Below are 27,679 nucleotides of genomic sequence, written 5' to 3' on the forward strand. Positions count from 1 at the left end.
GTCGAAATTTTAAATATTGAGGAAATTTAAAATTTTTAAATTAAATGCATTTTAATATATTCAAAAATTAAAATTTTGAATTTATTTCCTCAAAACTTTGACTTTGACTTAACCCCAAAGGCCTGAGACATAAAATTTAGCAAAATAATCAACTAACCTTAGTCCCTGGACCAATTAAGATTTAATTTTTTAAAGGACCCACGAATTTACCTCTGGAAAATTTAAATTTAGCTAGGACCTAGGACCTATGAGGGGATAAATTATTTTTCTAACCCTCAAGGCATTTTACATGATGATTTTTTACATTTTTACATCTCAAGGGGGAAAACCCATTTGAACAAGACCCTCACAAACTGCCCAGTTTTGAGAGCGATGACGATTTGGACTGTATCTATAAGATAACAGCGCGAGACCAAGATTGGGTGAATCCAACAGCAGATGGACGAATTACATGGGATCGCGAGAGTTCCTGCACGAGCGTTGGCAAAATCGGTTACATGAAGTAACCATGCTAAGGTGTAACATGATGACCCGATCGCTACGCTATGTGTCGTCAGAAGTAAGAAATCTGCCCACTTATGATGGCCTGAATGATGTAGATATATTTTTAGATGCGTTCGAAAGGGAGGTACCAGAAAAGCAACGCTTCCAGGGTTTGGACTGGGCACTGCGCGCTAAGCCCGCAAGATGGTGGGGTACGCAGAAGGGTAGCTTTAATGATTAGCGCGAATGTAGGAGGATGATGAGAACACGCTTTCGGAAGCCGAAGGTACAAATGACAGACAAATATGATGGGCAGGATGATCCATGTACGCACTTGGCCAAATGGGCTCAGGCTTATGGAGAGAAGCCCCAACCTGAATGGATGCACTTGTTTTGTCACACCCTGGATGTCATCCTAATGAATTGGTACTTAGAAACAGAGTTTCACCATGGTACAGGTGAATGGGATATTCTGCGCGAAGGATTCATAATGACATTCAACTTTGAAGACGGGTTTGACTGTATTGACGAAGCGCTACAAGAGGTGAAAGCAGCATTGTTAAATTGGAAACTAGGGCCAAACTCCATGTGAGTCGGCTTAATTATGGCAGCTGATATTTTTATTGGATCCCTCTCGTCGAGAGGTGTAGGATTGATCCAAAGATCATCCGATTCCGATAAGTATTTATGGAGATATGAATTTATTTTGTTTATGTAATTATTATCAAGCCGACCAACTCTTATGTAGGCTCTAGAAGCCCAGCCGACGTGTCTATTCAACCTCTACGTTTTTAGTATAAATAGATGAGGATTTAATTTCATTTGCACTCATCTCTTGTGATCTCTCTCCACGTGTTTGGGTTTTGTGGACAGAGAGATCTAAAGGAGAATACGTTTCTCTAAAGGCTGATCTAGCCTTACCCTAGCTGCAGTAAAAGAAGGCACCACACATATGGGAACGCAATTACCATGCAGTTATAATATACATACAGGAATGAATGTCACGTAGTCATACTGCTATAATATAAACATTTGGAGCTGCAAGGATTTGAGTTTAAAGCTGCGAGGGTTTGATTCAAAATTCATGGCGTATGTAGATCACGCGTTTTCCATCACAGAGGACGATTCAGCAGGCTCTTACGTTGTACACAACAGTCCTCCCATTAAAGAAATTTCCCTGGCCGTGGCGCTTTTGGTATTCGGCACCGTCGGCATCATCGTAGGCTTCATCATGATGTACAATAAGATCGGGGGCGATCGGGGCCACGTAATATATTTATGCAGGTGGATACGCTGAGCATCATATATATACGCTGACGTTCGCTACAGTAATATATTTATGCAGGTGGATACGCTGAGCATCATATATATACGCTGACGTTGGACAGAAATATGCGATGCCCTAGCCACAGGTAATGCCCTAGCTGCAGTGATGTCCTAGCCACAGTGAAACCCTAGCTGCAGTAAGGAATGAAAATTAAAACGCAGTCATGAAAAGAGACTACACGCAGTTATGATACGCAGTCATATGAAGCCAAGTTCAACGCAGTTATGATACACAGTCATATGAAGCCGAATGCAACGTAGTCAAGAGATGTTGCTGTATGGAACGCAGGTATATATTCATATTCAGTATAAACGCTGCCATATGAGAACGTGGTCATATATTATGGAACAACAGCAGCTGTATGGGACGCAGCATGATACAGGTCATATTCATCATGGGACAAAGTCATATTAATAATGTATGGAATGCAAGAGTATATATATACAGACAGTCATATGGAATGCAGTCACATGATGAAGCTACGATGGAGGAAATAGCACAACGCAGCATTCAGAACATATATATACACAGGCATAAATGACGCAGTCAAGGCAGCATGATCTGGGCATACATGTACGTTGTCATCTTTAAAGGGCAGAAATTAATGGGACTACGTGGAGGATAGCCTAGCTGCCGATAATTGTATGAACTCCATAATGAAGGAACAGAAGGTTAGCATGGGCAACATTATGAGCAGCATGATGGGCAGCCTTATGAGCAGCATAATGTATGATACATGGAGCATGGACAATATCATCATAAGCATGGGCAGCATGAAGTAGGATGACTATCATGATTAGTGCAGCGTGGTGCAGTACACTGGAAGGTACAGCAAATGGACGAGATGCAGAATGATGATAAGTGAAGGAGTCACCTTGAGAATCAGTTGAAGTAGAATGTCTTCAACTGATGAAATGATCTATGCTAAGTCAATGTGTTAACTTCTGTTGATGTACTCTCTCTCTCTTTCTCTGCTGAACTTTGAAGATAAAAGAAGATTTGATCAAAGGGTTTCCCCACACATTGTGGGGTTTGTCCCTGGCTCGCGCCATATCTTGTGTCCTCTTGCATTGGCTTGTCTTCTGCGTTTTATATTTATGTTCTATCTACAGTTTATCGTAATGTTGATGTGATTGCTAACTATGAAAATTTAAATAAATTGCTCTAGCATAGAACATACCTAATCTTAACATGGTATCAGAGCTGAGGTGAAGACAATGCCCAAGCAGGAGTGAAAGAGCAATCACCGAAGACAGTTGGGACAAGATAGAAGGATCAATGGGTTCCTCATAATTCACCTAGGGTGAAGTCAAAGAAGAGAATGTTATCAGAATGGCGCAGCAGAAGATTTTGATGGTCCATCTTAAGATCACTTCATTGGGAAGTTCGTATCTAAGGGTGGAAGGAAAGGCGGATGCCTTGTTGAAATAAGTTCGGCCGTTATGCGAAGGAGTGTCCGAATGGCAGAGACACATCTCTTGATGAAGATAACAATCATTCCTGGGACATCTTCTATGATCAAAAGAATGACTGGTAATGCAGGTCATCAAGGAATTGGTCGACTCTTCCACGAACGCAAGGAACCTCAAAATCTCTTTTATGTACCTGATCGAACCTGGTGTCCATCTCGGAAATGGAAGTCAAAGGTTACAGGGTGGCACTTATCGATGGAAAGGTACATGTTTGAAAACAAATCTTTTAAAGATGTTTTCCATGGTTGTATCAAGTTGCAAGAAGTCCACTGGGGACCATGTCTATTGACTCAACTCCGGAGGTCTGTGAGTCAGATGGTGACTAGGATGCCTGAATTCAAAAACAAGCATGAAGAAATGTACCGAAGGAAAATATTATAAGGGGACCATTCCCCTCATGCAGCAGGTTCACAGGTTTGGAACAACCCGAGGAGTTTGAGAACATGATCAAGGTATCTCATGTATACAGGTGGAAGAAAGCCCTCTATGGCTTGAAGAAAAACACCTCGGGCATAGTATGAGAGGATTGATAGCTGTCCAATGCAGCTGAGATTCACTAGGAGTGAAATCGATCCAAACCATTACTCGAAGGTTGTGGATGATGAACTTCTCGTACCGGCACCTATGTCTGACAGGTGCAGACCCTCTCATTTATAGGAGACAGAGGGAGTTGGATTCTGAATGCGAGAAGATAAGCTGCAAGCTTGTGACTACCTTGAGGATCCTAACTTTCAGAAGTTATATGGTAATGATGTCGGACCAGATTTGGGAAATGCCTCTGAGTTTCATAAACTCATTCGCATTGATGTTCTTGGAGAACCTCCATCCGGACATCTGTGTTGCAGTTAGCACGGTGAGCTCATATTTGGTTGAGCCTCACTAGATTGGTGCCAAGAATCTTCTAAGATATCTTCAGGGCACAATCTCTCATGAATTGAGATACACTGCCGGAAATATGAAACCACATGATTATTCGAATGATGAGTGGGTAGGCAATATGGAGGATCACTAGAGCACTTATCAGTGTTGTTTCTCTTTGGAATCTGCCTCGATATCCTGGAAGAGCAGAGGAAGCAGAAGTCGGTGACTCTGAGCACCACCAAGGCAGAATACATTGCTGATAGTATGGCCTTCTATGAGGCAGTCTGGTTGCTGAAGCTCTTCAGTGAGCTGTTTGTACACATGTTGAATACCACTGTGAATCTCTGTGACAACCAGAGATGGGATTCGATTATTGAGGAATCCCGTATTTGACAATTGCTCCAGCAGATAGACATCAATTACTGCCTTATCTGGGATATGGTAAGTCGATGATCAAGGAGGCTCCATCACACTGAGATGATGTACAGGACAGAGCCCTGAGGAAAGATCAAATTTGTGATTTTCCCGAACGACTTGGAGTCGTCGAGAGACCTTTGTAAAAGGGTCCTGCATGCTGCATACATTGAGCTCTAGGAGCTTTGGGGGGCTTGCAGTTCTATTGGAGCAACATACGACCACAGGGTGACTCACCCTCCCCTGGTGGTGCGCACTGAAACAAGATGATTCGCTCTCTTGTGGGATAAGATGATTCGCTCTCTTGTGTAGCAGGATGATTAGTTCTCCTGTGAGGCCTGGATTGATGTGTTCTCCATGGCGATTGTAGCAGGATTGATGTGTTCTCCTGTGAGGCCTGGATTGATGTGTTCTCCATGGCAGCCTGGATTGATGTGTTCTCCATGCCGATTGTAGCAGGATTGATGTGTTCTCCTGTGAGGACAGGATTGATTAAGTTATCCTGTCGAGGCTTCCTACCCATGCAGTCTGGGACTCATGGGAAGTACCTCTCATCTGATTAATGAGCAGGGAAATGAAGTTAGGGACCATAGTAATACCGATGGACGCATCGTTGTATCTACCGTACTCCCTACGCTAGGATGTCCTCCATTGATTTGGGATCAATGATACTGGTCTGGGACCAATGGTAGGAGTTGTACATGCTATGATGCTGATTTCGGGTCGGCTGAGACTGGTATGGGACCAGTGGTACATACTCCGAGACTGACTTCGTGTCAGTGCAGTACTGGTCTGGGACCAGTGAGAGTGGTACATACTATGACACTGACTTCGGGTCAGTTAAGACTGGTCTGGGACCAGTGGTACACTCTCTGAGACTGCGATACTGGTCTGGGACCAGTGGTACACTCTCTGAGACTGCGATACTGGTCTGGGACCAGTGGTAGGAGTGGTACTTACTATGAAGCTGACTTCGGGTCAGTTAAGACTGGTCTGGGACTAGTGGTATGCACTCTGAGACTGACTTCAGGTCAGTGGAGAATGATATGACTCATTCTCGATCAATTCTTCTTCTTCATAGTTCAGTGGAGATGAGCAGAGCCAGCAGAGCAAAGCTAGCAGAGCAGCGCTGAGCAGAGCAGAGCCGAGCCAGCAGAGCTGAGCAGAGCCAGCAGAGCTAGGCAGAGTAGTGCAAGGCACTAATGGCAGAGATAGTACAGTCGTACATATGGATCAGCGGATGGAGTTCTCCCTAGATGAGAGGGAGTGTTAAATTGGCAACTAGAGCCAAACTCCATGTGGGTCGGCTTATTTATGGCAGCTGATATTTTTATTGGATGGTCGGCTTATTTATGGCAGCTGATATTTTTATTGGATCCCTCTCGTCGAGAGGTGTAGGATTGATCCAAAGATCATCCGATTCCGATAAGTATTTATGGAGATATGAATTTATTTTGTTTATGTAATTATTATCAAGCCGACCAGCTCTTATGTAGGCTCTAGAAGCCCAGCCGACGTGTCTATTCAACCTCTACGTTTTTAGTATAAATAGATGAGGATTTAATTTCATTTGCACTCATCTCTTGTGATCTCTCTCCACGTGTTTGGGTTTTGTGGACAGAGAGATCTAAAGGAGAATACGTTTCTCTAAAGGCTGATCTAGCCTTACCCTAGCTGCAGTAAAAGAAGGCACCACACATATGGGAACGCAATTACCATGCAGTTATAATATACATACGGGAATGAATGTCACGTAGTCATACTGCTATAATATAAACATTTGGAGCTGCAAGGATTTGAGTTTAAAGCTGCGAGGGTTTGATTCAGAATTCATGGCGTATGTAGATCACGCATTTTCCATCACAGAGGACGATTCAGCGGGCTCTTACGCTGTACACAACAGTCCTCCCATTAAAGAAATTTCCCTGGCCGTGGCGCTTTTGGTATTCGGCACCGTCAGCATCATCGTAGGTTTCATCATGATGTACAATAAGATCGGGGGCGATCGGGGCCACGTAATATATTTATGCAGGTGGATACGCTGAGCATCATATATATACGTTGACGTTCGCTATAGTAATATATTTATGCAGGTGGATACGCTGAGCATCATATATATACGCTGACGTTGGACAGAAATATGCGATGCCCTAGCCACAGGTAATGCCCTAGCTGCAGTGATGTCCTAGCCACAGTGAAACCCTAGCTGCAGTAAGGAATGAAAATTAAAACACAGTCATGAAAAGAGACTACACGCAGTTATGATACGCAGTCATATGAAGCCGAGTTCAACGCAGTTATGATACGCAGTCATATGAAGCCGAGTTCAACGCAGTTATGATACGCAGTCATATGAAGCCGAGTTCAATGCAGTTATGATACGCAGTCATATGAAGCCGAATGCAACGCAGTCAAGAGATGTTGCTGTATGGAACGCAGGTATATATTCATATTCAGTATAAACGTTGCCATATGAGAACGTGGTCATATATTATGGAACAACAGCAGCTGTATGGAACGCAGCATGATACAGGTCATATTCATCATGGGACAAAGTCATATTAATAATGTATGGAATGCAAGAGTATATATATACAGACAGTCATATGGAACGCAGTCACATGATGAAGCTGCAGTGGAGGAAATAACACAACGCAGCATTCAGAACATATATATACACAGGCATAAATGACGCAGTCAAGGCAGCATGATCTGGGCATACATGTACGTTGTCATCTTTAAAGGGCAGAAATTAATGGGACTACGTGGAGGATAGCCTAGCTGCCGATAATTGTAGGAACTCCATAATGAAGGAACAGAAGGTTAGCATGGGAAACATTATGAGCAGCATGATGGGCAGCCTTATGAGCAGCATAATGTATGATACATGAAGCATGGACAATATCATCATAAGCATGGGCAGTATGAAGTAGGATGACTATCATGATTAGTGCAACGTGGTGCAGTACACTGGAAGGTACAGCAAATGGACGAGATGCAGAATGATGATAAGTGAAGGAGTCACCTTGAGAATCAGTTGAAGTAGAATGTCTTCAACTGATGAAATGATCTATGCTAAGTCAATGTGTTAACTTCTGTTGATGTACTCTCTCTCTTTCTCTGTTGAACTTTGAAGATAAAAGAAGATTTGATCAAAGGGTTTCCCCACACATTGTGAGGTTTGTCCCTGGCTCGCGCCATATCTTGTGTCCTCTTGCATTGGCTTGTCTTCTACGTTTTATATTTATGTTCTATCTGCAGTTTATCGTAATGCTGATGTGATTGCTAACTGTGAAAATTTAAATAAATTGCTCTAGCATAGAACATACCTAATCTTAACAAGCATCTTTAGGATACCGCAGGATCCTTTAGACCTGATTCAACCCAATTGGACCACTCAGCTGTGTCACGCGTTGGAATGCTGTAATGTGACTGTTGAAGAAGAAGATGAGGATCTGCGAAAGATTAACATCCCTGAAATAGAAGGTCATGGCGAGGTTGAAGGACTGTAGATTGAGAATCCTGATATAACTGCGCCACTGAAAACGAAACAGGGAAATATTGGTATCGAGACAGAGCCCAAATTCGCGAAGATTGGAGACTACTGGGACGACGCGACGGTGGATAAGGTCGCTGAATTGCTCCACGAATACCAGGATTTGTTCCCTACCAAGTTTACGGATCTAAAAGGGATAATCGGGGACCTAGGTGTTATGAAGATCACGTTGAAGCCCAACACGAAGCTAATAAGCAAAGACCTTACCGTCTCAATCCGAAGTATAAGGAGAAGGTCCACTTAGAGCTAGACAAGATGCTCGCAGCAGGCATCATTGAGCCTATGGAAGAATCTGATTGGGTAAGCCCAATGGTGGTACAGGAGAAGAAGAAGAAGGATGAAATAAGGATATGCGTAGATCTCAGGAAGTTGAATGACGCTTGTGTACATGATCCTTTCCCAACTCCGTTCACTGATGAAGTGTTGGACAATGTAGGTGGCTAGGAAGCTTATTCCTTCACTGATGGGTTCTCTGGGTACCATCAGATCAAAATCGCACCAGAGGATAGGAGCAAGACAACCTTCACGACTGAGTGGGGGTGTTTTTAGTACACTGTAATGCCTTTTGGATTGAAGAATGCACCTGCGATTTTTTCGCGCGTAGTTGTTGCGGTGTTCAAGGAATTTATTCATAAGTTCCTAGAAGTGTACTTTGATGACTGGACTGTGTTTGGGCTGGTGAAACGCCATGTCGCCAGTTTACGCCTGATGCTAGATACTTGTTGAAGATACCAGATCACGCTCAATCTAAAGAAGTGCTTGTTTTGTGTTCCTTTTGGGACCTTGTTGGGTCATGTGGTTTGTAGACAGGAACTGATGGTAGATCCCGCAAAGATCACGGTGATACTTAACTTAGAAGCACCGATGAGTGTGAAACGGCTACACGCTACCCTAGGACATACAAGATATTACAAAATGTTTATCAAAGGCTATGCCCAGATCACCGCACCTATGGAGAAGTTGTTGAAAAAGGATGTCACATTCTGCTGGAACGAGGACTGTAAGAAAAGCTTGGATGTATTGAAGGAAAAGATGGTCACCACAACGATTTTAGTCTTCCCGGATTGGAAGAAGGAGTTTCATGTACATGTCGACGTGTCATGTATAGCACTGGGAGCAGTACTGACACAGGCTGGCGGAGGAGACTTGGACCATCCTATAGCATTCGCAAGCAGAAGGTTATCCAAGGCAGAGAAGAACTATTCCACCATCGAGCACGAAGGCTTAGCCATGGTATACGCACTCCAGAAGTCTAGACACTATTCGCTGGGTGGCCATTTTAAAATGTATATAGATCATTCCACACTGAAATACCTGGTCAATAAGCCTGTGTTGTGGGGGAGAATCTGCAGGTGGTTGTTATTATTCTGGGAGTATGATTTTGAAGTTATTATGAAACCTGGACGACTGAGCGCGGGACCAGACCATCTGTCGCATATCGAAACAGGGGAAGAGCCAACTAACTTGGAGGAGGGATTGCCTGACACATAGCGATTTGCAGTGCGTGTCACAGATGGTCATTTTGAAGATATCATACACTTCCTAACGACAGGAACTACCCCAGAAGTATACACCGTCCAGCAAAAGGAGTTACTGGTGCGCGCGGCAGACTTTTTCGTCATTGTCAGGCCTCTGTATAAAATGGGGTCCAATGAGATATTGCGACGGTATGTACTAGAGTTTGAAACGAGTAGTATCCTCGCGGACGCTCATGGGGGCACCGCAAGAGGGCATTATGTAGGGAGAACAACTGCGCAAAAGATTCTATGTGCAGGTTTGTGGTGGCCAACCCTCCATCAGGATTCGAAAGCATACTACAAAGCGTGTGATGTGTGTCAAAGGACTAGCAAGCCATCGCGGAGGGATGAGCTGCCTTTGAATCCACAAAAAACATTACAACCCTTTGAGAAATGGGCGATAGATTTTGTGGGACCCATCCAGCCCCAAGGAAAGACGGGAGCAAGGTACATTATCACCGCGACGAAGTATTTAACTCGATGGGCGGAGGCGCAGCCAGTGAAGGGTTGCACAGGCGCAACTGTTGCAAAGTTCCTCTTTGAGTATGTACTGACGCGATTCGGGTGTCCAAAGATTTTAATGATTGATCACGGTATGCACTTTCTGAATGAAACGATCAGCGCACTAACGGAGGAATTTCAGGTATATCACCAGAAGAGCACGCCTTATCACCCGCAGGCTAATGGACAGTGGAAGCATTCAATAAAGTGCTAGAGAACGCGCTGACCAAGGTTTGCAACGCTCAGCGAAGTGATTGGGACCTACGCATACCCGCAATACTATGGGCCTATCAGACGACATGCAAGAAGTTGATTGGACAAACACCCTTTAGGCTTGTATATGGTGTTGAAGCAATGCCCATGGAATATATTGTGCCTAGTCTACGCATAGCGGCACTCACGGGTATGATGGATCGCAGAGCCCTAGAGGAGAGGCTCGCGCAGCTGGCTGAGCTTGAGGAAGAAAGATTTCTAGCTGGATTTCACCAATAGGTCCAAAAGCAATGCGAAAAAGCATGGCATGATCGGCACATTAAGTTGTGCACCTTTAAGGTAAATGACCTGGTTTTGTTATATGACAGCAAGTTTGATAAATTTCTAGGGAAATTCAGAATGCACTGGTTAGGGCCCTATGTCATTAAGGAGATTACCGACGAAGGAGCGGTTCAGTTGGTCAAATTGAATGGAGATCCCTTCCCAGGAAAGGTGAATGGCAGTCGCTTGAAGCCATACACCGGTGGTCCAGCCATGTGACTATATGGAGGTAGCACAGTCTTAGCACTCCAGGTAGCTGAAAGGAGGCATGGGACTATAAACTACATTGCCCGGGTTGGGGAGCTGCGCAATTGGAGGATTGTGCGAAGCAAGGAAGTGTCACAGGGTTCGCGGTAGCACGAAGGGAGTTGCGCTACCCAAGGAGAAATCGCGCAGGTCGGCCGAAAAGTGATCGTTAAAGTCACTGTTCATGATTTGACGATAGAAATGCGGCCAAATGGAGCGGGCGACCGACATTTAAGATGAAATTTATGGGTCAGATCCTTGAAAATCTACCACTAATCCAACATTAATGAACCGAATTTGGGGGAACGATCAAATTTGAATTCAAAATGCCCTATAAATTACAGGTGGTTGTCCAACAAAAAACACTTGGCATTTCGAGAATTGAGTTGTTGAGCTCTCAGGCGCACATGAATTGCAAGCACTACGAACTTCTGATAGCCAGTTCAGTATTTGAGACATTGTCGAAGGAGACACAGGAGTTCTTGCAGAACATCATGTCGGCGCCCACAAAAGCTATAGATATCGAAGCAAAGGAGTTAGTGCCAGAAATTGAGATGGAGGCCGAAGAAGCTGCTCCCGAGGTTGCCGAAGTATTAGCCGAAGTCCCCAAATCACCAAGGACGCCGAGACCAAAGCTGACCCCAACCAAGGAGAGCACAAAGGATAAGAAGGGCAAGCAGCTTGCAATACCGGTGCATGCATCACCAAGAAGAAACCCATCGAAGCCTATCGCACAGGAGAAGGGCAAGCCATCAATTTGGAGCGAGAAGGAAGAAATCGAGGACATCCTGATGGATGATGAGGATGTGGGCATAGATGTGGAGGAAGCCCCAGGTGTTGACCCTATCATTCGGTTGCCTAAGTACGTCCCTCCACGCAAGGGAAAGACCAAGGTGCCGAAAGACATCAATGAGACCAAGGTCCCCTTCCAAACCCCTCTGCTACCGGATGAAATTTTCTTCGAAGGACCGCGCTTGGGGCGGGTTCCTCTGTTAAAACTTGAAGACTGGGACTTGGTTGACCATGAGAAGTTCCCACACCTGGTGACCGAGCAGCTGATGTGTCGCATTATCGATACAACCACCAGAATGACTGCATTGGAGCCGCGGAGGTGGCTCAGAGGAGTAAACAAGGCAAGGTTGCTCAACCTGCTTTGGGCTGCTTTGGGTGTCGCACTACAACCACACCCTGGTTACAGTATTGGTCATCAAGCAGCTACTATGCTTGGTGCATGATGGGTGTTTGTGGCTGGAGGAGCCAATACCCATCACTGACAGGTTGATCCACAGGATCACGCGGTTGCCCTACACAGGAGAAAATCCAGCCATGATATTTGGCGGAAAAGGTGGTGAGTAGGCCCTCGCGGAAGCCATGAAAGAGAAGTTTAAGTTGGTAAAGAAGCCGCATGGATATGCCATATCCAACATCTGTGACCCTGCTGTAAAGGTGGCTACATAGATCTTAGCAGGGAAGGTGATGAGAAAGTGTCGCGTCGATGAGGTACCGACACCTGTCGTCGCGCTAGCAGCCCAGTGCGCCAAAGGAGTTCAGTTCAATTGGGCAGACTATCTCTGTGGTGAGTTCCTTGCGAATTGCCGCAAGGCACATGAGCTCAGTAAGACGTTCCACTACGCGTGGCTCTTGCTGTCTATTGTGCTGGTAGCATGGGAGCTGCCAGAGGACAACCAATTTCCTTTAGTTGCGCCAGACCTACCAGAAGCAGTGAAGTACGCTTCGCTATGGGCGACCAAGGACGCGCAGCGCATCAAGGACAGCGAGATCTTCTGGATCTTGATGGAGATGAACAACTGCATGGCCATGAATCGCAAACCGTAGTTGTCACCTACGGTGTTTGCCAACTGCAAGGCTATGCAGAGTTCAAAGCAGATTTTCACCATGTGGCCATCAAGGCGTGGAAGGACCCTGCGCAGAAATGGTATGACTTGCCTTACCTGGCAACGGATGACGCCATTGATGCAGTACTTGATCGATGGTCGCCAGAGTGACGCACCATAATAGACTTTGCAGTGGGAGGGAGCAAGTCCACCGCACAGAGAAGGAGGAGGCGGCCAAGCTAAAGATGATGCAGCTCGTCAAAAAGAGAAAGGAGGCCGCTGACAAGGCCCCGGCGGAGCGTCATGTCACTCAACAGGCAGAAAAGAAAACAGGAGGAACAGAGCGGGGCTTTGACAAAGGCACAAGGTCACCTTCACCAGAGACAGAGGAGGAGACGGACGACCAGATAGAACAACACGACACGAACCCACAAGCGACACCCGCCCGCATCAAGCGTCCAAGGGAGCAGGAGAAAGGAGGGTCCAGGAAGAAATCAAAGGCTACTAAAACATCGCTGGACCCAATCACCCTCACCGAGGGTGATTTGCATGACATCAGTGACATGGTGCAGGATGTCACCGCGGAGGCCCTACAACAGTTTGAGCAGCAGCAGCAACTAGTATTGGGGGCTATCCAGACACGTCTGCAGGAGCTGTAGACCTGCGCGTCATAGGCTAGCACGATGTCTACCAGCCTTGCTATCGGCACTTCAAAAGCTGCCGAGATGTTGCGCGCGAAGGCCTCCAGCGCGATAGTGCTGCTTGATGGAGCACTAACCACGGAGAATGAAGCTGACAGGCCCACTGTCAGCGCCCTAAAGGGAGTAGGGTTGAATCTGGCAACGCTCCCTGGTGAAGCGCTCCACCTATTGCAGGATGGGGTGATTGCAGAATTGAGGGCCCATGAGCACCGCGCCCTACAGGTGATCAGCGAGCAGCGGATTAACAATGAGCAGATGGCACTACAATGAGACTCTGCCATCACTGCTGTGACCGAGGCGACCAACCAGAACAAGCGTATAATGCAGGTCATCGAGGAGGCATGCCGAATGGTCCCAGAGTTGGCCATTCTTGAGGAAGAACTAGTCTAGGGGTGTGCGTCCGCACGCTGGCCACGGGGGTGCGCGACGCTCGTACAAAAATGGCGAGGATTCAGTTGGAGTTGAACTTGCAGATCACAGAGTTACAGTTGAAGGCCCAGCCTTCAACTCCACCAGAGATAAAGGAGAAGCGTGCAACCGCTATCACGAAAGCAATAGCAACGATCGACAGTGCAGTAGCATACTGCACCCAACTTTTTGAGCAGTCGTTCGAGGTCCTGACGAGCTTGCAGGAGGACCTTAATGTACAGCAACTGGAGACAGAAGCGCGCGAGCTACAACAACGCTATGATGAGGTCAAAGGCACAGCGCGAACCATCGCGCTCACACAGAGACTAGCGAAGCTACAGGAGGCCAAGCAACTGAAGGAACAGGTGGATGCAGCGCTGCGCAAGGAAGTAGTGCTGAAGGCACGACTGAACCCCTATTTCGATAAGGCTTACACGGTGACAGTTTCTATTGAAGGAAAGCTTGCGACTCTGCAAGCTTTAGGCCGACAGTTCAGGAGCAGTGACCGAGCAAATGGTCGAAGACGCGAAGCAGGCGGCCGCACAGTGCACTGCTGAGGTTGCAATCATACGGGTCGAGCTGGGAGGTCTTCGCGCTAAGATCTCCGTGCCTGCCGAGTGACTCGAGGGCGAGTCACGATGTTTGTGTTGGGGGCATGTTGGGAATGGGATGCCCCAAGGACAGTTTTGGGGCTAAAAGCCTATGTTTTGGGTTAAATTTTGTAATAAAGTTGTAAAGACTCTGCATGTTGTGGTCGCAAAGCGCGAAGGTGTCATGAGTCATAAAGGGTTGTCCGCCCTTATTTTGTAAACTAAAGTCGGCTGTAAAGATCTAACCTTGGTCCGCGGACCATGGGATTGTATAAAAAGAGCAAAGTAAGTAAGCTCTAAGTAGTTCAGAAGAGTCATAAGTTGAAAAAGGAGTCTTGAGCGATAAGGAGAGAAGTCTAAGTCTCAAGTCTTAGTGTAGGTAGAGGCTCTGTAGCTGAGTGCGTAGAGGCCTAGGGTGGAAGTCTACAGCTGAGTGCGCGGACCCCTGCAGCTAAGTGCACAGGCAGGATAGAGTCTATAATCATTTGAAGATATCAATAAAGAGAAGCATTCTACAAATTTTGTGTCTTATTTCCTGTTAATGCATCTTGTCATATTGTGTATGAATTTCATTTATAATGTTTATGTGATGCACGAATGTATGTAATTACGTTGGATAATTGAATGCAATTAAGGATATCTATTTACGCGGCGCTAACTGTGGTTGTTTAATAAGATAAGTAAGACACTTAAGGATAACTTGGAAACATGTTCTATACGCTGCTTTAGCAGCGCGAAAGTACCTAAACTGCAGGTTAGGGCTGCGCGAAGGCCAATCGTACCCCTTCGCGGAGGTACTAAAGGGCGGAATAAAGGGCTAGGTAGACAGAGCCCTAGAACTTAACGACCTGCGCAAAAGCAGGAATAGGAGGAATAAACCGACATCACGACCATCTCAAGGTGCGGAAACTTGGTTCCAGCATCCCCCCATACTGCTTCGGGTGAGACTTCAGTCCGCGCTCCATGAGCTGATGCCGAAAGGGCTAGTGGTGTAGGGATTTGTTTGGCTAACTAACGTTGATCTTGGGTCAGGCCCCACCAAGCCAACAAAGATTGTATCCAATAGTATTCCAAATGTAGACAAAGATGCCTGCTCTATATCAACTCAATAAGTTTTCAACAAATCTGCTCCAACGCAATCTTCAACACAAATTCTTCAATGAGGCTGCTCCAGATCTGCTTCAAGATTGCTTTAGATATGCCTCAAAAATTTGTTCCAAGAGTCTGCTTCAAGTCCTCAAACATATTCCCAAGGCAGCTTCAAAAATGTCTTCAATGGATGCTCCAAAGAAACCTTCTAAGTCAGCTCCAAGCGCAAGGATGTATGCTCTAAATATGATGCCCAAAACAAGTCCAAAGAGTGTGATGCTACTACTGTAATCTGAGCTTCAACAAGTCCAAGCCTTTTTTTCAAGATGGCTGTCCTTGAGTTAACTCCAAAGTTCTCAACAATGCTCCAGGACCTCTGCCCTTACTGCTGCTGTCTCCTTATTTCAGTGAGGTGACAACTTGGATGTGGCTGTCATATGATGCCACAAACACACATAAAGCAGTCCTTAAAACTTTGGCTTCCACAGCAGAAGTAACCCCAGCAAGCGGTGGTGACAGTCTTATGATGACCGAGCTTCTCTAGATGATTGTCCTGACTGTTCTGTATAGACCGAGCTCCCTAAACATAGATCCGAAGTGTTATAGTGTGATACAAACACAGATCCGAAGTGTAATCTCTGCAAACCGAGCTGCTGTAGGGTACACACCTGTCCGAGCCACCACGGTATAATTGCAGTTCCGAGCTCCTGTAGCTTTGAACCCTCCAACAGAACTGTCCGAGCTAGACAGGATAAAGGAAATCTGCCCCAAACAGTAATCTTTTAGTCCTCCTCGGCCTCTGTCCTGCTTCTCTGCCTTTTGTCCGAATTATGTATCTTCTTCACTGAAAATTGTTGATCAAATGAAGTGCTCAGACATCTATATATACTGGTTTTGGAGTTATACGAATAGACACGTGTCTTGGAGGAAGAGCCGACTTCGACATGAAAGTTCATGTTGGGACTCGGCCAGCATAAAAAATTATTATATTTTAACTTACAAAATCATTTTCTCTCAAACTAGAAGGAGTTAGAGAACAAGTAATAGCTCGTTGGAAAGAGGAAGAAATCCTCTACAAGCCTATACCAATTCCACCTTTAGATGAGGTCATTTTTTATCAATAAAATTATATTTTGTGAAACTGTCATCGTGGTAGCCTTTAATATTTTATGTCCTTGGCATTCAAGTTAAAGGCTTCTTCTTTAAGGCATCATTCAACAAGGCCTAGGGTTCCATTTCAATGTGTCTTTCATGGGCATCTTCAATCAAGGCTAAGCCTTAGGGCATCCTATTTGCCAATCATTTATTCATGCATCATTATCACATAAGGACAAGGGTGTATTACATGCATGTGCCTAGAAGAGTTTTATGGTAAGGGCTTCTTCATTCATCATCATGCATCATTAGATCATGGGCATCTAAGGCTTCATTGTTCATCATTAGATCATGGATATAAATGTAGATAGGGAATATATGCATCATGTGACTTGAACATCTTCATGCTTAGGGTTTTCTCCTAGGGTTTGCATGAGGTTAGGGCAACATAACAAAAGGGTTATTCAAGCATCACAAGAATATTTTCCATCTCCAACAATGCCATATTGACATCAATGACAACTTTGACCAACAAAAATTGCTTACTTATTGCATAGAATGACTTATTTGTGGGTATCAATTTTATGATATACATATGGGATATTGCAATTTGGATAAAGCCAAATGAAATCTTATGGTTTGCTAATATATGTGTAAAATCGGTGTCACTTTGAAATCGAGCATTAATTTCTCCGTTGAACGAATTATCATCATTTTAAGGAAGCATCAAATATCACTCATACCCAGCAACAGACTTAGAATTGGAATCAAATATCGGGACACCCCCTTAGCCTAGGAAAACTGCACATCCAAAACCTAGAAGTGAGGGGCAAGCTGTTGAGGTGACAGTGAGTGGCTTTGCCTGTTTGTATCGTTAGGTTCTCCCCTTGGTGAGGTTGGGACAATTCCTCTAGGGAGAATCTGAGAGATAACACACATTTTTCATATTTTGCTTCTATTATTTGTGCAATGAGTCACTCTTTGGTCTTCAAGCCTAATATTGATCTCTTTCCTTGTAGATTGGCTAGATTGCACCAAGAAAATATCTATGTTTTGCATTTCTAATTGGAATTTGTGGAGATCCAATAAAAATGCACCAATTTCAGTTTCTATATCCTTTTAGGTTGTAGAGGTTGGTTGCAATGCAAAATCATTTTGAAATGTGCTCATCAACACCACAGTAGAAACCTTCATCAAGTAGGAGAAGAGTTTTAGCCTTCCGCAGAACAAATTCCCATCTCATAGCTTACAGAGATTCAATGATACCAAATCTGCAGCACGCATGAATTTTTCTAACAGTATAGAGATTCAAGACTAACACATCTGCAGTATTTACAATTTCAGTTGACGAAATTTCCAGGATAAAATTATAGAAACGTTCTCTTCTATAAGTTTTCTCTCCTAGAACAGACCTCTTTAATTGCACCCTGAGCAGTGAAAAATAGGTTTAAATAGAAGCACCCATGCACATTGGCAGGATCAGCACTTGTTGCTACCATCCTAAGACCTGTAGATTATTTTCTGTTGAAGCACTTACTGTGCATGTGTTCAAGTTTATATTGATCCAGGTTCCTAGGATGGAGTATGTAAACTTCATTTCATGTAAATAAAATTCCATCCTTCCAACATTGAGAAGTTCACTGCATTTTCTATTAATTCTACAGTTATTATTTTAAACAAAAGCAGTTTATCTTAAGATGGTGAACAACAGTGCTACTAACTCCAAGTCCAAAAATAATATGATTGAACTAAAACCAACCCCATTAATTACAAATACTTCTATGAGGTCAAAATTTGCAGTTAACATTTAAGGATTCCTTTTGTCTAGAAAAAATGTTTTACATAGGGATGACAAATGTGTGGATCACTAACAAGGTATATGAATTGTATGATAGATTAATGAAGCACCTGATTGTAGTATGTTGGCATCCATGTGAGAAGAATGAATGTCCCCCAATTATGACAGAAGTGGCAAACTATCAGTGCCCAAACTGGTGCCTTTGACAGCAGTAATTTCCATGGAATAGTTTTTACAGGTTCTTTTATTTCACTGTTCCGTAGAATGAACTCCTTCTCTTCTGGACGAATTTCTAGGTCTTCAAGAGGTGAACTCTTTGCCTACAGAAAAAAATTAATGATAAGGATCAGAAAGACTGTGCTTACATATTTGACAAAACCAATATAACATCATTCTTGGGTGAGCAACCAAATGACATGTCTGAAATCCAACTCGTGCCTTTTTTTGTGTTATTTATTAAACAGCCACCCACTTTGAAGCACAAGAGTGCCTTTTTTGTGTTATTTATTAAACAGCCACCCACTCTGAAGCACAAGAGTTCATACGAAAATCCAAGATTACACTCTACTACTTATGACTGTTACACATCAGTATCTAATTGCAGTAAACAATCTAGGGAAAGAAAAGGTGCAACTCCTTGATCTACTGACTCAAAGTGTCTCCACAGTTTCAATTTCAGACCAAAACATTTGACATCTTAATTTTTTCTCATAATTCAAAAAGTTGTATAGTAGTTTGATCTACAAAGGCTTTCTGCCTTCAATTAATTGAATTAATTGATCAGTGATATCAACAAAAATAAATGGAAAGGAAAAAGTGCAACTCCTTGATCTACTGACTCAAAGAATCTCTGTAGTTTCAATTCTAACTTTCCTAATAATTCATACAGTTGTACATTAATTTGATTTACATAGATTTTCAGCTTTTGGCTGTTGAAAAATCTAGGGCATTCAGAGTTACAAGATTTCTCTGCTTGATAATTGCTTGTGATACACTTTTACTTCTTAGCTTATAATCTTTCTTTGTTATGTTATTATTGTGTTCTCTTCATCAAGATAATTACCAATATGCACAATAAAAGACAAGTGACACAGTGTGTAGGCTTCTCAGCCAAGGCCAAAACCTCTCACCTCTTGAGAGGAAAACCCAATTAAAATTCTTCTTCTAGATCTTCAATTGATAAGTACCAAGACCATGACATAGACCCTTGACTCTAGTATCCTCCCAAGAACCTCATCACTAACCTTGATGCTTTGCTTCTTCCCTTCCTTGCCTTTCTTCTTGATCTTGAACTGCTCTCCTCGGCTCCTTCTAGAGAAACTCGCTCTCTATCCTTCACAATTCCTTTTCTTGACTTCCTTTAGAGAAACTCGGTCTATGATATCACTGATTTCCTCTAGAGAATCTTGGTCTCTAGATCTATATCTCAGTCTCCTAGAAGAATCCTTCATTTGCTGCCCTAGGAGAAACTTCTCCTTTGCTGCCCCAGAAGAAACCTCCTCTTCGCTGCCCCAGAAGAATATCTTCTTTGTTACCCACAATAAACCTCCTTCTTCGTTGGTCCAGAAGAACCCTTCTTCGCTTCCCCAGAAGAATGTCTTTCGCTGCCCCAAAAGAAACTCTTTTGCTGCCCTTTCTTCGCACTTCTTTTTCCACTTCTTCACACTTTTGCTTCCTCTTTTCTTCACACTTTTTGTTCACTGAATTCAAGTCAAGTTACTTCAAATGGAGGTCAAGTGTGCTTATATATACACCTCATACCATGTCCCGTAGGCCGACATGACTGCTAGAGGTTAGGTCGACTTCTTCTAGAGAGTTCCTTCATCGTTGTAGGGCGACTTGAAGAGGATAGATGAAAAGTTCTTGGAGGATACTTTACATAGACAAGATTGACCTTTTACAAAGTGTAACATGACTTAATTACATGACAATGACTCTTTTATGACTAGATGACAAATAAATCCTAAAAACTCTCAATGGGAGTCTTGACTCAAAAACAAAATTCCCTTGCTCATGAAACCCATGAAGCAAGTCAATAAAATAATTTTATTTTTCTTATTTACATCTCATTGCATAAAATCATATTTACATGTCATTATGAATACCGAACCTAGTTACACTTTTCAACACTCCCTCTTAACTAGGGAGGTATTCATAATGGTACTTGGACTTTCTCAATATGAAGAATTTCTCATAAGAAGAATTTGGATTGGTAACTCATTTGTATAGCATCATATCAACCATCATTGTTACGTAGCAAGGCCTTGACTAACAGCGCCTCATCTCCACAAGATTTGAGCTCAATGCTGGCAAGACCAATGATTTATAGACACACTCATCATTGTCTCTCTCGGACTGGGGGAAGTGCTGAAGAATTTTCTCTCTATTGAGTAAGCCAGTTTGGCACCCAGTTGTACTGAAGAATTGCTGAATAATAAAATCCTCCCTTGCTGCACCGGTTTTCCCACATTGGGTTTTTCTGGGGATTGATTGTCCAAAATATTTGTGTCAATGTGTTAATTCTTGTGCATATGTTTGTTTCTGTATTATGATGTGATATCTGCAGCAGAATTTATTTTAATGTTCACTAAAGGATTTTCATAAATAACTTATCAGGAAATAAGTAGGTAAAATAAATCAGTTGTTGCAGTGATAGAATTTTCACATGGTATCAGAGCAAGTAATCAGAGACAGGAAGGGAAAATCAATTATGGGTCGAGACCATGATGCAGAGGCATCTACGTTAGGAGACTCGCACAGATTTTCAAAAAATTGCACAAGAGAAAGTGATTTCGATTTCTCTATGTTGGCTTCCAGGCTGGAAGAAGAAGTGGCTTGTGTGACTAGCTCTGCATCATCAGAGGTATGGTATATAGATAGTGGGGCCTCTTGGCATATGACGGGAATCCGGGAATGTTTCTCAGATTATCGGGAGGAGAAGATGAACTTTCAGATCACCATGGGCAACAAGGAAAAATGTACTCCAGTAGGGAGGGGTACCATAGTTTTTCAAACAGAAACGAGAGAGCGATTCCGTCCTACCAATGTGTTGCATGTACCAGGATTGAGGATGAACTTACTTTCCGTGTCGCAACTTCAAGGCAAAGGCTATGATGTTTTCTTCATCAAGGAGAAAGTATACATCAAACACCCGAGCTGGAAAAAGAAAGTGCAGATCGGGATCAAAAGTAACAGGTTGTACAGACTACAACTAGAATCACCAATGGCACTAATAGGTAGTCATGGAGACAAGGATTTGAACGAACTATGGCACAGAAGAATGGGACATTTGCACCATGGGACTCTAAGAATTCTTAGGAGCACTGTAACAGGAGTTCTGGATCTTAGTACAGAACAAGATGATGTATGCAGAGGATGTGCTCTAGGAAAGTATGCCAAGGCAGCATTTCCTAGAAGTAAAAACAGGGCCAAGAGTGTACTAGGATTGATACACTCAGATATCTGTAGACCCATGTCCACTAAAGCTCTTAGTGGTGCTGAGTACTTCCTTACCTTCATTGATGACCACTCAAGGAAAACTTGGATTTATTTTTTGAAAACCAAGGACGAGGTTTTCTGTCAATTCAAAGAGTTCACGGCTCTGGTGGAGAATCTAACTAGGAAGAAAATAAAATGTTTGCGCTTAGATAATGGTGGAGAGTATGTTGATAAGGACTTCACTAATTTTTGCGCTAAGGAGGGCATCAGAAAAGAGTAGACAGCTCCATACAATCCGGAGAAGAATAGAGTAGCAGAAAGAAAGAACATGACTATTGTAGAAGCAGCTAGGGCCATGATGTATGATCAAGATATGCCAAAATTCTTGTGGGCAGAAGCATGCAACACAGTAGTCTATGTTCAAAATAGAACTCCTCATCGGGCATTGGGCAAGATTACTCTAGAGAAAGTCTTCACAGGGAAGACGCCTGAAGTCAGTCATTTCAAGATATTTGGGAGATTAGCATATTGCTGCATACTCAAGGAAAAGAGGAAGAATCTAGATCAAACTGCAAAGAAAGGATATCTAGTGGGATATAGCGAGAACGCTAAGGCATACAGAATCGATCTTCCAGGGAGTAGGAAGGTAGTAGTTCGACGAGATGTGAAGTTCATGGAAATCAGGGCTTTCATAAAATCTCGAGAAATGCCTTCCGAGGAGCAGTCAAAAGAGGAACCGTTGGTCAAACCTCTTCAACCAACGAAAGAAAAGAATTCTTCCTCGGATCAGGAAGATTCACACGATGAGGAGGAGCTTACAAAAGCACCTACTGGCAGAGGAAGAATGAGCAGGGAACTTCGTCAGATTCTACGAGATGCAGAGGACTTCATCAATGCGCCAAGGAACAAAAAGAGGGAGCGAAAACAACCAAATAGATATCAAGCATTAGTAGGTCAAGATGGGGAACCTGCCAGTTTTCAAGAGGCAGCTCAACATCAGGGTTGGCTAGATGCGATGGTAGAGGAGTACAACTCCATAAAGGTGAACGATGTCTAGGAGGTAGTGCCAAGGCCTCAAGACAGATTAGTGGTAGATTCAAGATGGATCTACAAGATTAAATACGTTGCAAATGGCAGTGTTAAGAAATACAAAGCTAGGTTTGTGGCTAAGGGGTATGCTCAGAAGGAAGGAATTGACTACGAAGAAACCTTCGCCCCAGTAGCCAGGTATACATCTATTAGGACCGTGATATATCTTGCAGCACAGATGGGGTGGGAGATTCATCAGATGGATGTCAAAACGGAATTTCTGAACGGAGTGATAGAAAAAGAGGTATACATTGAACAACCGAAGGGCTTTGAGACACATGAGAAGAAGTATCATGTATGCAGATTGAAAAAAGCCTTGTATGGGCTGAAATAAGCACCTAGAGCGTGGTATGGGCGAAACGATGGCTACTTGTAGAAAATGGGATTTGTCAAGAGTGATGCAGATCCAAATCTCTACTATCTGGTTGTAAAGAATGAGCCTCTAATCTTAGTATTATATGTGGATGATCTCTTCCTAACAAGATCATCCAGGCTCATAGGGGACTGCAAGAAGAATCTAGCCACGGAGTTCGACATGAAGGATTTGGGGCAAGCCTCTAATCTTAGTATTATATGTGGATGATATCTTCTTGACAGGATCATCCAAGCTCATAGGGGACTGCAAGAAGAATCTAGCCACGGAGTTTGACATGAAGGATTTGGGACGAATGCATTATTTCCTGGGGTTGGAAGTTTGGCAGCAAAAGGGGGAGATGTTCCTTGGGCAAGGGAGATATGCTACAGAAATCCTGAAGAGATTCAGGATGGAGGACTGTAGAACCATGGCTACTCCAATGATAACCAACTAGAAGAAGATTGATGCATTAGAAATCAAAGATGTTGATCCCACCCTATACAGGAAGCTCATAGGGTCCCTGATGTATCTGGTCAATACTAGGCTAGACATTTGCTACGTTGTCAACACCCTCAGTCAGTTCATGGTGGAGTCGAAGAGGGTGCACTGGGTAGCAGCCAAACATGTTCTCAGGTATTTATAGGGAACATTCAATTATGGACTCTTGTACACCAGGGGTAATGGTATCAAATTGAGTGGGTTTACTGATGCAGATTGGGCAGGAAGTTCAGTGGATCGGAAAAGTACCTTTGGGTACTATTTCAACATTGGATCAGGAATGACCTCATGGTGCAGTAGGAAACAAAAATCTATGGCTCTGAGCTCAGCTGAGGCAAAATATTTGGCCGCAAGAACAGCTTCATGCGAGGCCATATGGCTTAGAAAACCGCTTGTGAACCTATTCAGAAGAAAGATGGAGGCGACCAGGATCATGTGTGATAATTAGAGTTGCATCAAGCTCTCTGAGAATCCACTGTTTCACGATCGGTCAAAGCATATTGATATCCGGTGTCACTTTGTCAGAGACTGTGTCTGACAAGGAGTTATACAGTTGAGCTACACTCCTACAGGAGAACAAGTGGCAGACACCCTTACCAAGGCCCTTTGAAGAACCAAGTTTTATTATTTCAGGGAGAAGATGAGGATGATAAAGAATCCATTTCAGTATCAGAAATCGGTATGATGTTGCAGAGCAGTAGCAGTCAATAGTAGCACAATGCAACATGATCAGAAGGAGTTTGCAGTGCAAATGGAGTGTTGGAAAGAAGGACCAGCAGCAACAAGGATGCAGAGGGAGTTGCAGTGTAGATGCAATGTTGGGAAGATGGACCAGCAACAACACGGATGCAGAGGGAGCTGCAGTACAGATGTAGCAATGGCAGTGATAAAGCCATGGGTAGCAGTATAGGATGCAGCAGTGCAGAGGATGTTGGGCAGGGAGGCTTAGCATCAGCACAGGTACTGATGTCGTATGATCAGAGTAATGCCCAGTGTGGAGTATTACTAGAGCACAATGCCCGCTAAGAGGAAGTGTTGATTTGGGGTAACATCGTATGTCCGCTAGCCATGAAAATTGGTGGAGAGGCTAAAGCACATGAGATCTCCCAAACCCAAAAATGGTTTGGGCAGATTCTAACCGGTTTGGGAGATATTAAAATAATTAATATTTTTAATGGAGTTCCTAGGTCTAAACTTAGGAAAAATAAAATATTAATGAGTACTAACATAAAACTGGGTTAGAAGGTTCCAAAAGTCATGGATCAAGCCAAATCTAATCTTAGTCATTGATTAGAGATTTAATTTCAGTTGTTGAAGGACCAACAGGAAAAAAGTATAAGAAGAGGCTTGAGGGTCAGTTGAAGAACACACTCAGGGAGACTAGTCAGTTCGATTTCTGGAGCAGGGTTAGCTGAGAAATTCGAACTAGTGATCTAGAGAGTAGCAGAAGGCAGCAAGTACGGAACAGAGAATCGGGAACAGCACCAGGGGAACAACGCAGAGGTTGGAGAGGCAGACAAAGAGGCTGCAAACTGTGCAGTCACTGGAGGGCCTGCATGGGTGACGCAGAGAGGCCCAGTGTTGACGCAGAGAGGCAGGGGCTGACACAGAAGGTCTGGGAGCTATGCAAAGGTCAAGCACGCTGACGTTGAGACTGGGGGAAGTGCTGAAGAATTTTCTCTCTGTTGGGTAAGCCAATTTGGCACCCAATTCTACTAAAGAATTGCCAAATAATAAAATCCTCCCTTGCTACACCGATTTTCCCACATTGGGTTTTTCCAGGGACTGATTGTCCAAAATATTTGCATCGACCTGTTAATTCTTGTGCATGTGTTTGTTTCTGTATTATGATGTGATATCTGCAGCAGAATTTATTTTAATGTTTACTGGAGGATTTTCATCAATAACTTATCGGAAATAAGTAGGTAAAATAAATCAGTTGTTGCAGTGATAGAATTTTCACAGAGCACATCCGATGCTACCAGAAATCAACAATGATCCCAATCGATGATGACTTTTGCTTCCAAGTATCAATGAAGTTTCCAAGAGCTCCCATTCTTTGTAATCAATAGAATTTGTACTAGACATATTTTCTACTTCCCATGGCACGAGCTCTTAAATGCTTTTACCATGATGCCATTTTCTAATCTGATGCATCCTATTTTATATACATTTCTTCTTATCTATAATTTACATGTGAAAAGTACCTTTCAATGAAGAAGATCATCTCATTCATAGTAGAGATCCTTTAGTTCTTCATTCTTACATTTCTTTGACTTAGGCTTTTTCACTTTTTCAGTAATGTGGGCGTCTTCCCTATTCCTCTTGTCCTTACTACGTTTAGGGCAATCTCTTCTATAGTGCCCAAGTTCTTGACATCCATAGCATCTTACTTTATCCATGTTCCTCTTTTTTGTTTGAGGACTGAACTTTCCAAATTTCCTTTTTCTTCTTGTCATGGAAACATGTGCTTGATTTTGCTCATTTGGTCCAACATCAATCTTTGCCTTCAATCTGGTTTCTTCAATCTTACAAAGTGACCATAGATCTTGACATGGAGTACTCTCTTTCTTACCCCATTCTTCCGATAGTGAATTTAGTACCACTATGGTCATCTCTCTATCAAACATAACTTCTCCTAGTTCTTGTAGTTGATCTCGAATTTCTGATATCCTCATGAAGTATGAGGCTATTCCATCTTCCTTGGATATCTTCAGTTTGTGGAGTTCTTGCCTTAATGAGATTACTTCTCCTGTAGCACTTAAGAAAAACAACTCTACCAATTTGTCATATATAGCTTTTGCAGTCTCCAACTTTGATACATATGGGACTAGAGAGTCTTTTATAGATCCTATAAGAATTTTTTGGGCTCTCACTTCTCCCTTCATGTAGCTAGCATGTGCTCGAGTGATCAGTCATTCATTTTGCTAGAGCGGGGTTGCTCAGCAAAGTTGAATCAGTGATCAACAGCGAGGGGCAATGAGTACGAGGCAGAGAGGCAGAGACAATACTGAGAGACCAGCGCAGAAGCAGAGAGAGCAAGAGCAGTAGCCAGTCTAGGCTACGCAGAGCCCAGCAGAGATAGTGCAGAGGCCAGAGGGACTGCGTCATCCACGCAGAGGCTGCTAAAGTGACGCAGAGGGTCCTAGAGGTTGCGCAGTGCCTTAGAGGGCTGACGCAGAGGGTCCTGAGGTTGACGCAGGTCAGCAGGAGGCTTACACAGAGCCTAAAGGGCTAGCGCTGAGTTTCAGTTGTGCCGGAGAGGGTTTCGTGGGACAGGTTTTTTGAATACTGTTGGAATTTCTAAGTCTAGCTGTTAGAAACCCTCCATGTACTTTTCTGATTTATTTCTGCCTACTTGTTCTAATTAATTAACAAGTTTTTTACCATGCAAATATTGAAAATAAATACAAGTACATGCTCAAGACATTACAGATCATCAACTGAAGGAAACAAAACAAGCACACAAGTGACACCGTTGTTTTTGGACCAATGTCCCCAAAAAAACCCAATGCGGAAAAATCGGTGCAGCTATCTGAGGGTTTATTATTATGCAGTTTCTGAATACAATCTGGGTGCCAAAACCGGCTCACCCAACAAAGAATAATCTTGGCAGTAGTACCTCTCTACTCGGAAGTAGATATTCCGGTTGAAACCCCGGATAAACACTCTAACAGCTCCCAGCTCCAATCTGCCCCACGAAAACCCCAGCGTCTGCCTCTAGGGACTGCGTCCAATGTTTTAAAACTCCGACTCAGTCGAGGATCGACTCCAACTCCGACTCTGACTCAGTATCGACTCGACCGACTCGTTTTCAGTGACTCGGTCGTTGTAAAAAATACATTAAATATTTATTTAAAAAAAAAACATAA

The 27,679-nt window shown here is 43.5% G+C and overlaps 1 protein-coding gene across 3 annotated transcripts in view; it reads right to left on the reverse strand.

The window, feature by feature from the left end:
- LOC149147194 (sodium-dependent phosphate transport protein 1, chloroplastic-like) overlaps positions 1-27,679 on the reverse strand; it is a 374,349-nt gene that overhangs the window by 179,197 nt on the left and 167,473 nt on the right. For all 3 annotated transcript variants that reach the window (XR_016263648.1, XR_016263649.1, XM_089445626.1), the window contains exon 6: positions 18,538-18,747. Coding sequence is in view for 1 of the 3 variants with exons in the window: in XM_089445626.1 (XP_089301752.1) it covers positions 18,538-18,747 (210 nt within the window). In the remaining 2 variants the exon portion in view is untranslated. The remainder of the gene's footprint in view (positions 1-18,537; positions 18,748-27,679) is intronic.

Source organism: Pinus tabuliformis, chromosome 9 (genome assembly GCF_031772625.1).
Source record: "Pinus tabuliformis cultivar Carrire ecotype Pingquan chromosome 9, CPIR1, whole genome shotgun sequence".
In the NCBI taxonomy this organism is placed as follows: Eukaryota; Viridiplantae; Streptophyta; class Pinopsida; order Pinales; family Pinaceae; genus Pinus; species Pinus tabuliformis.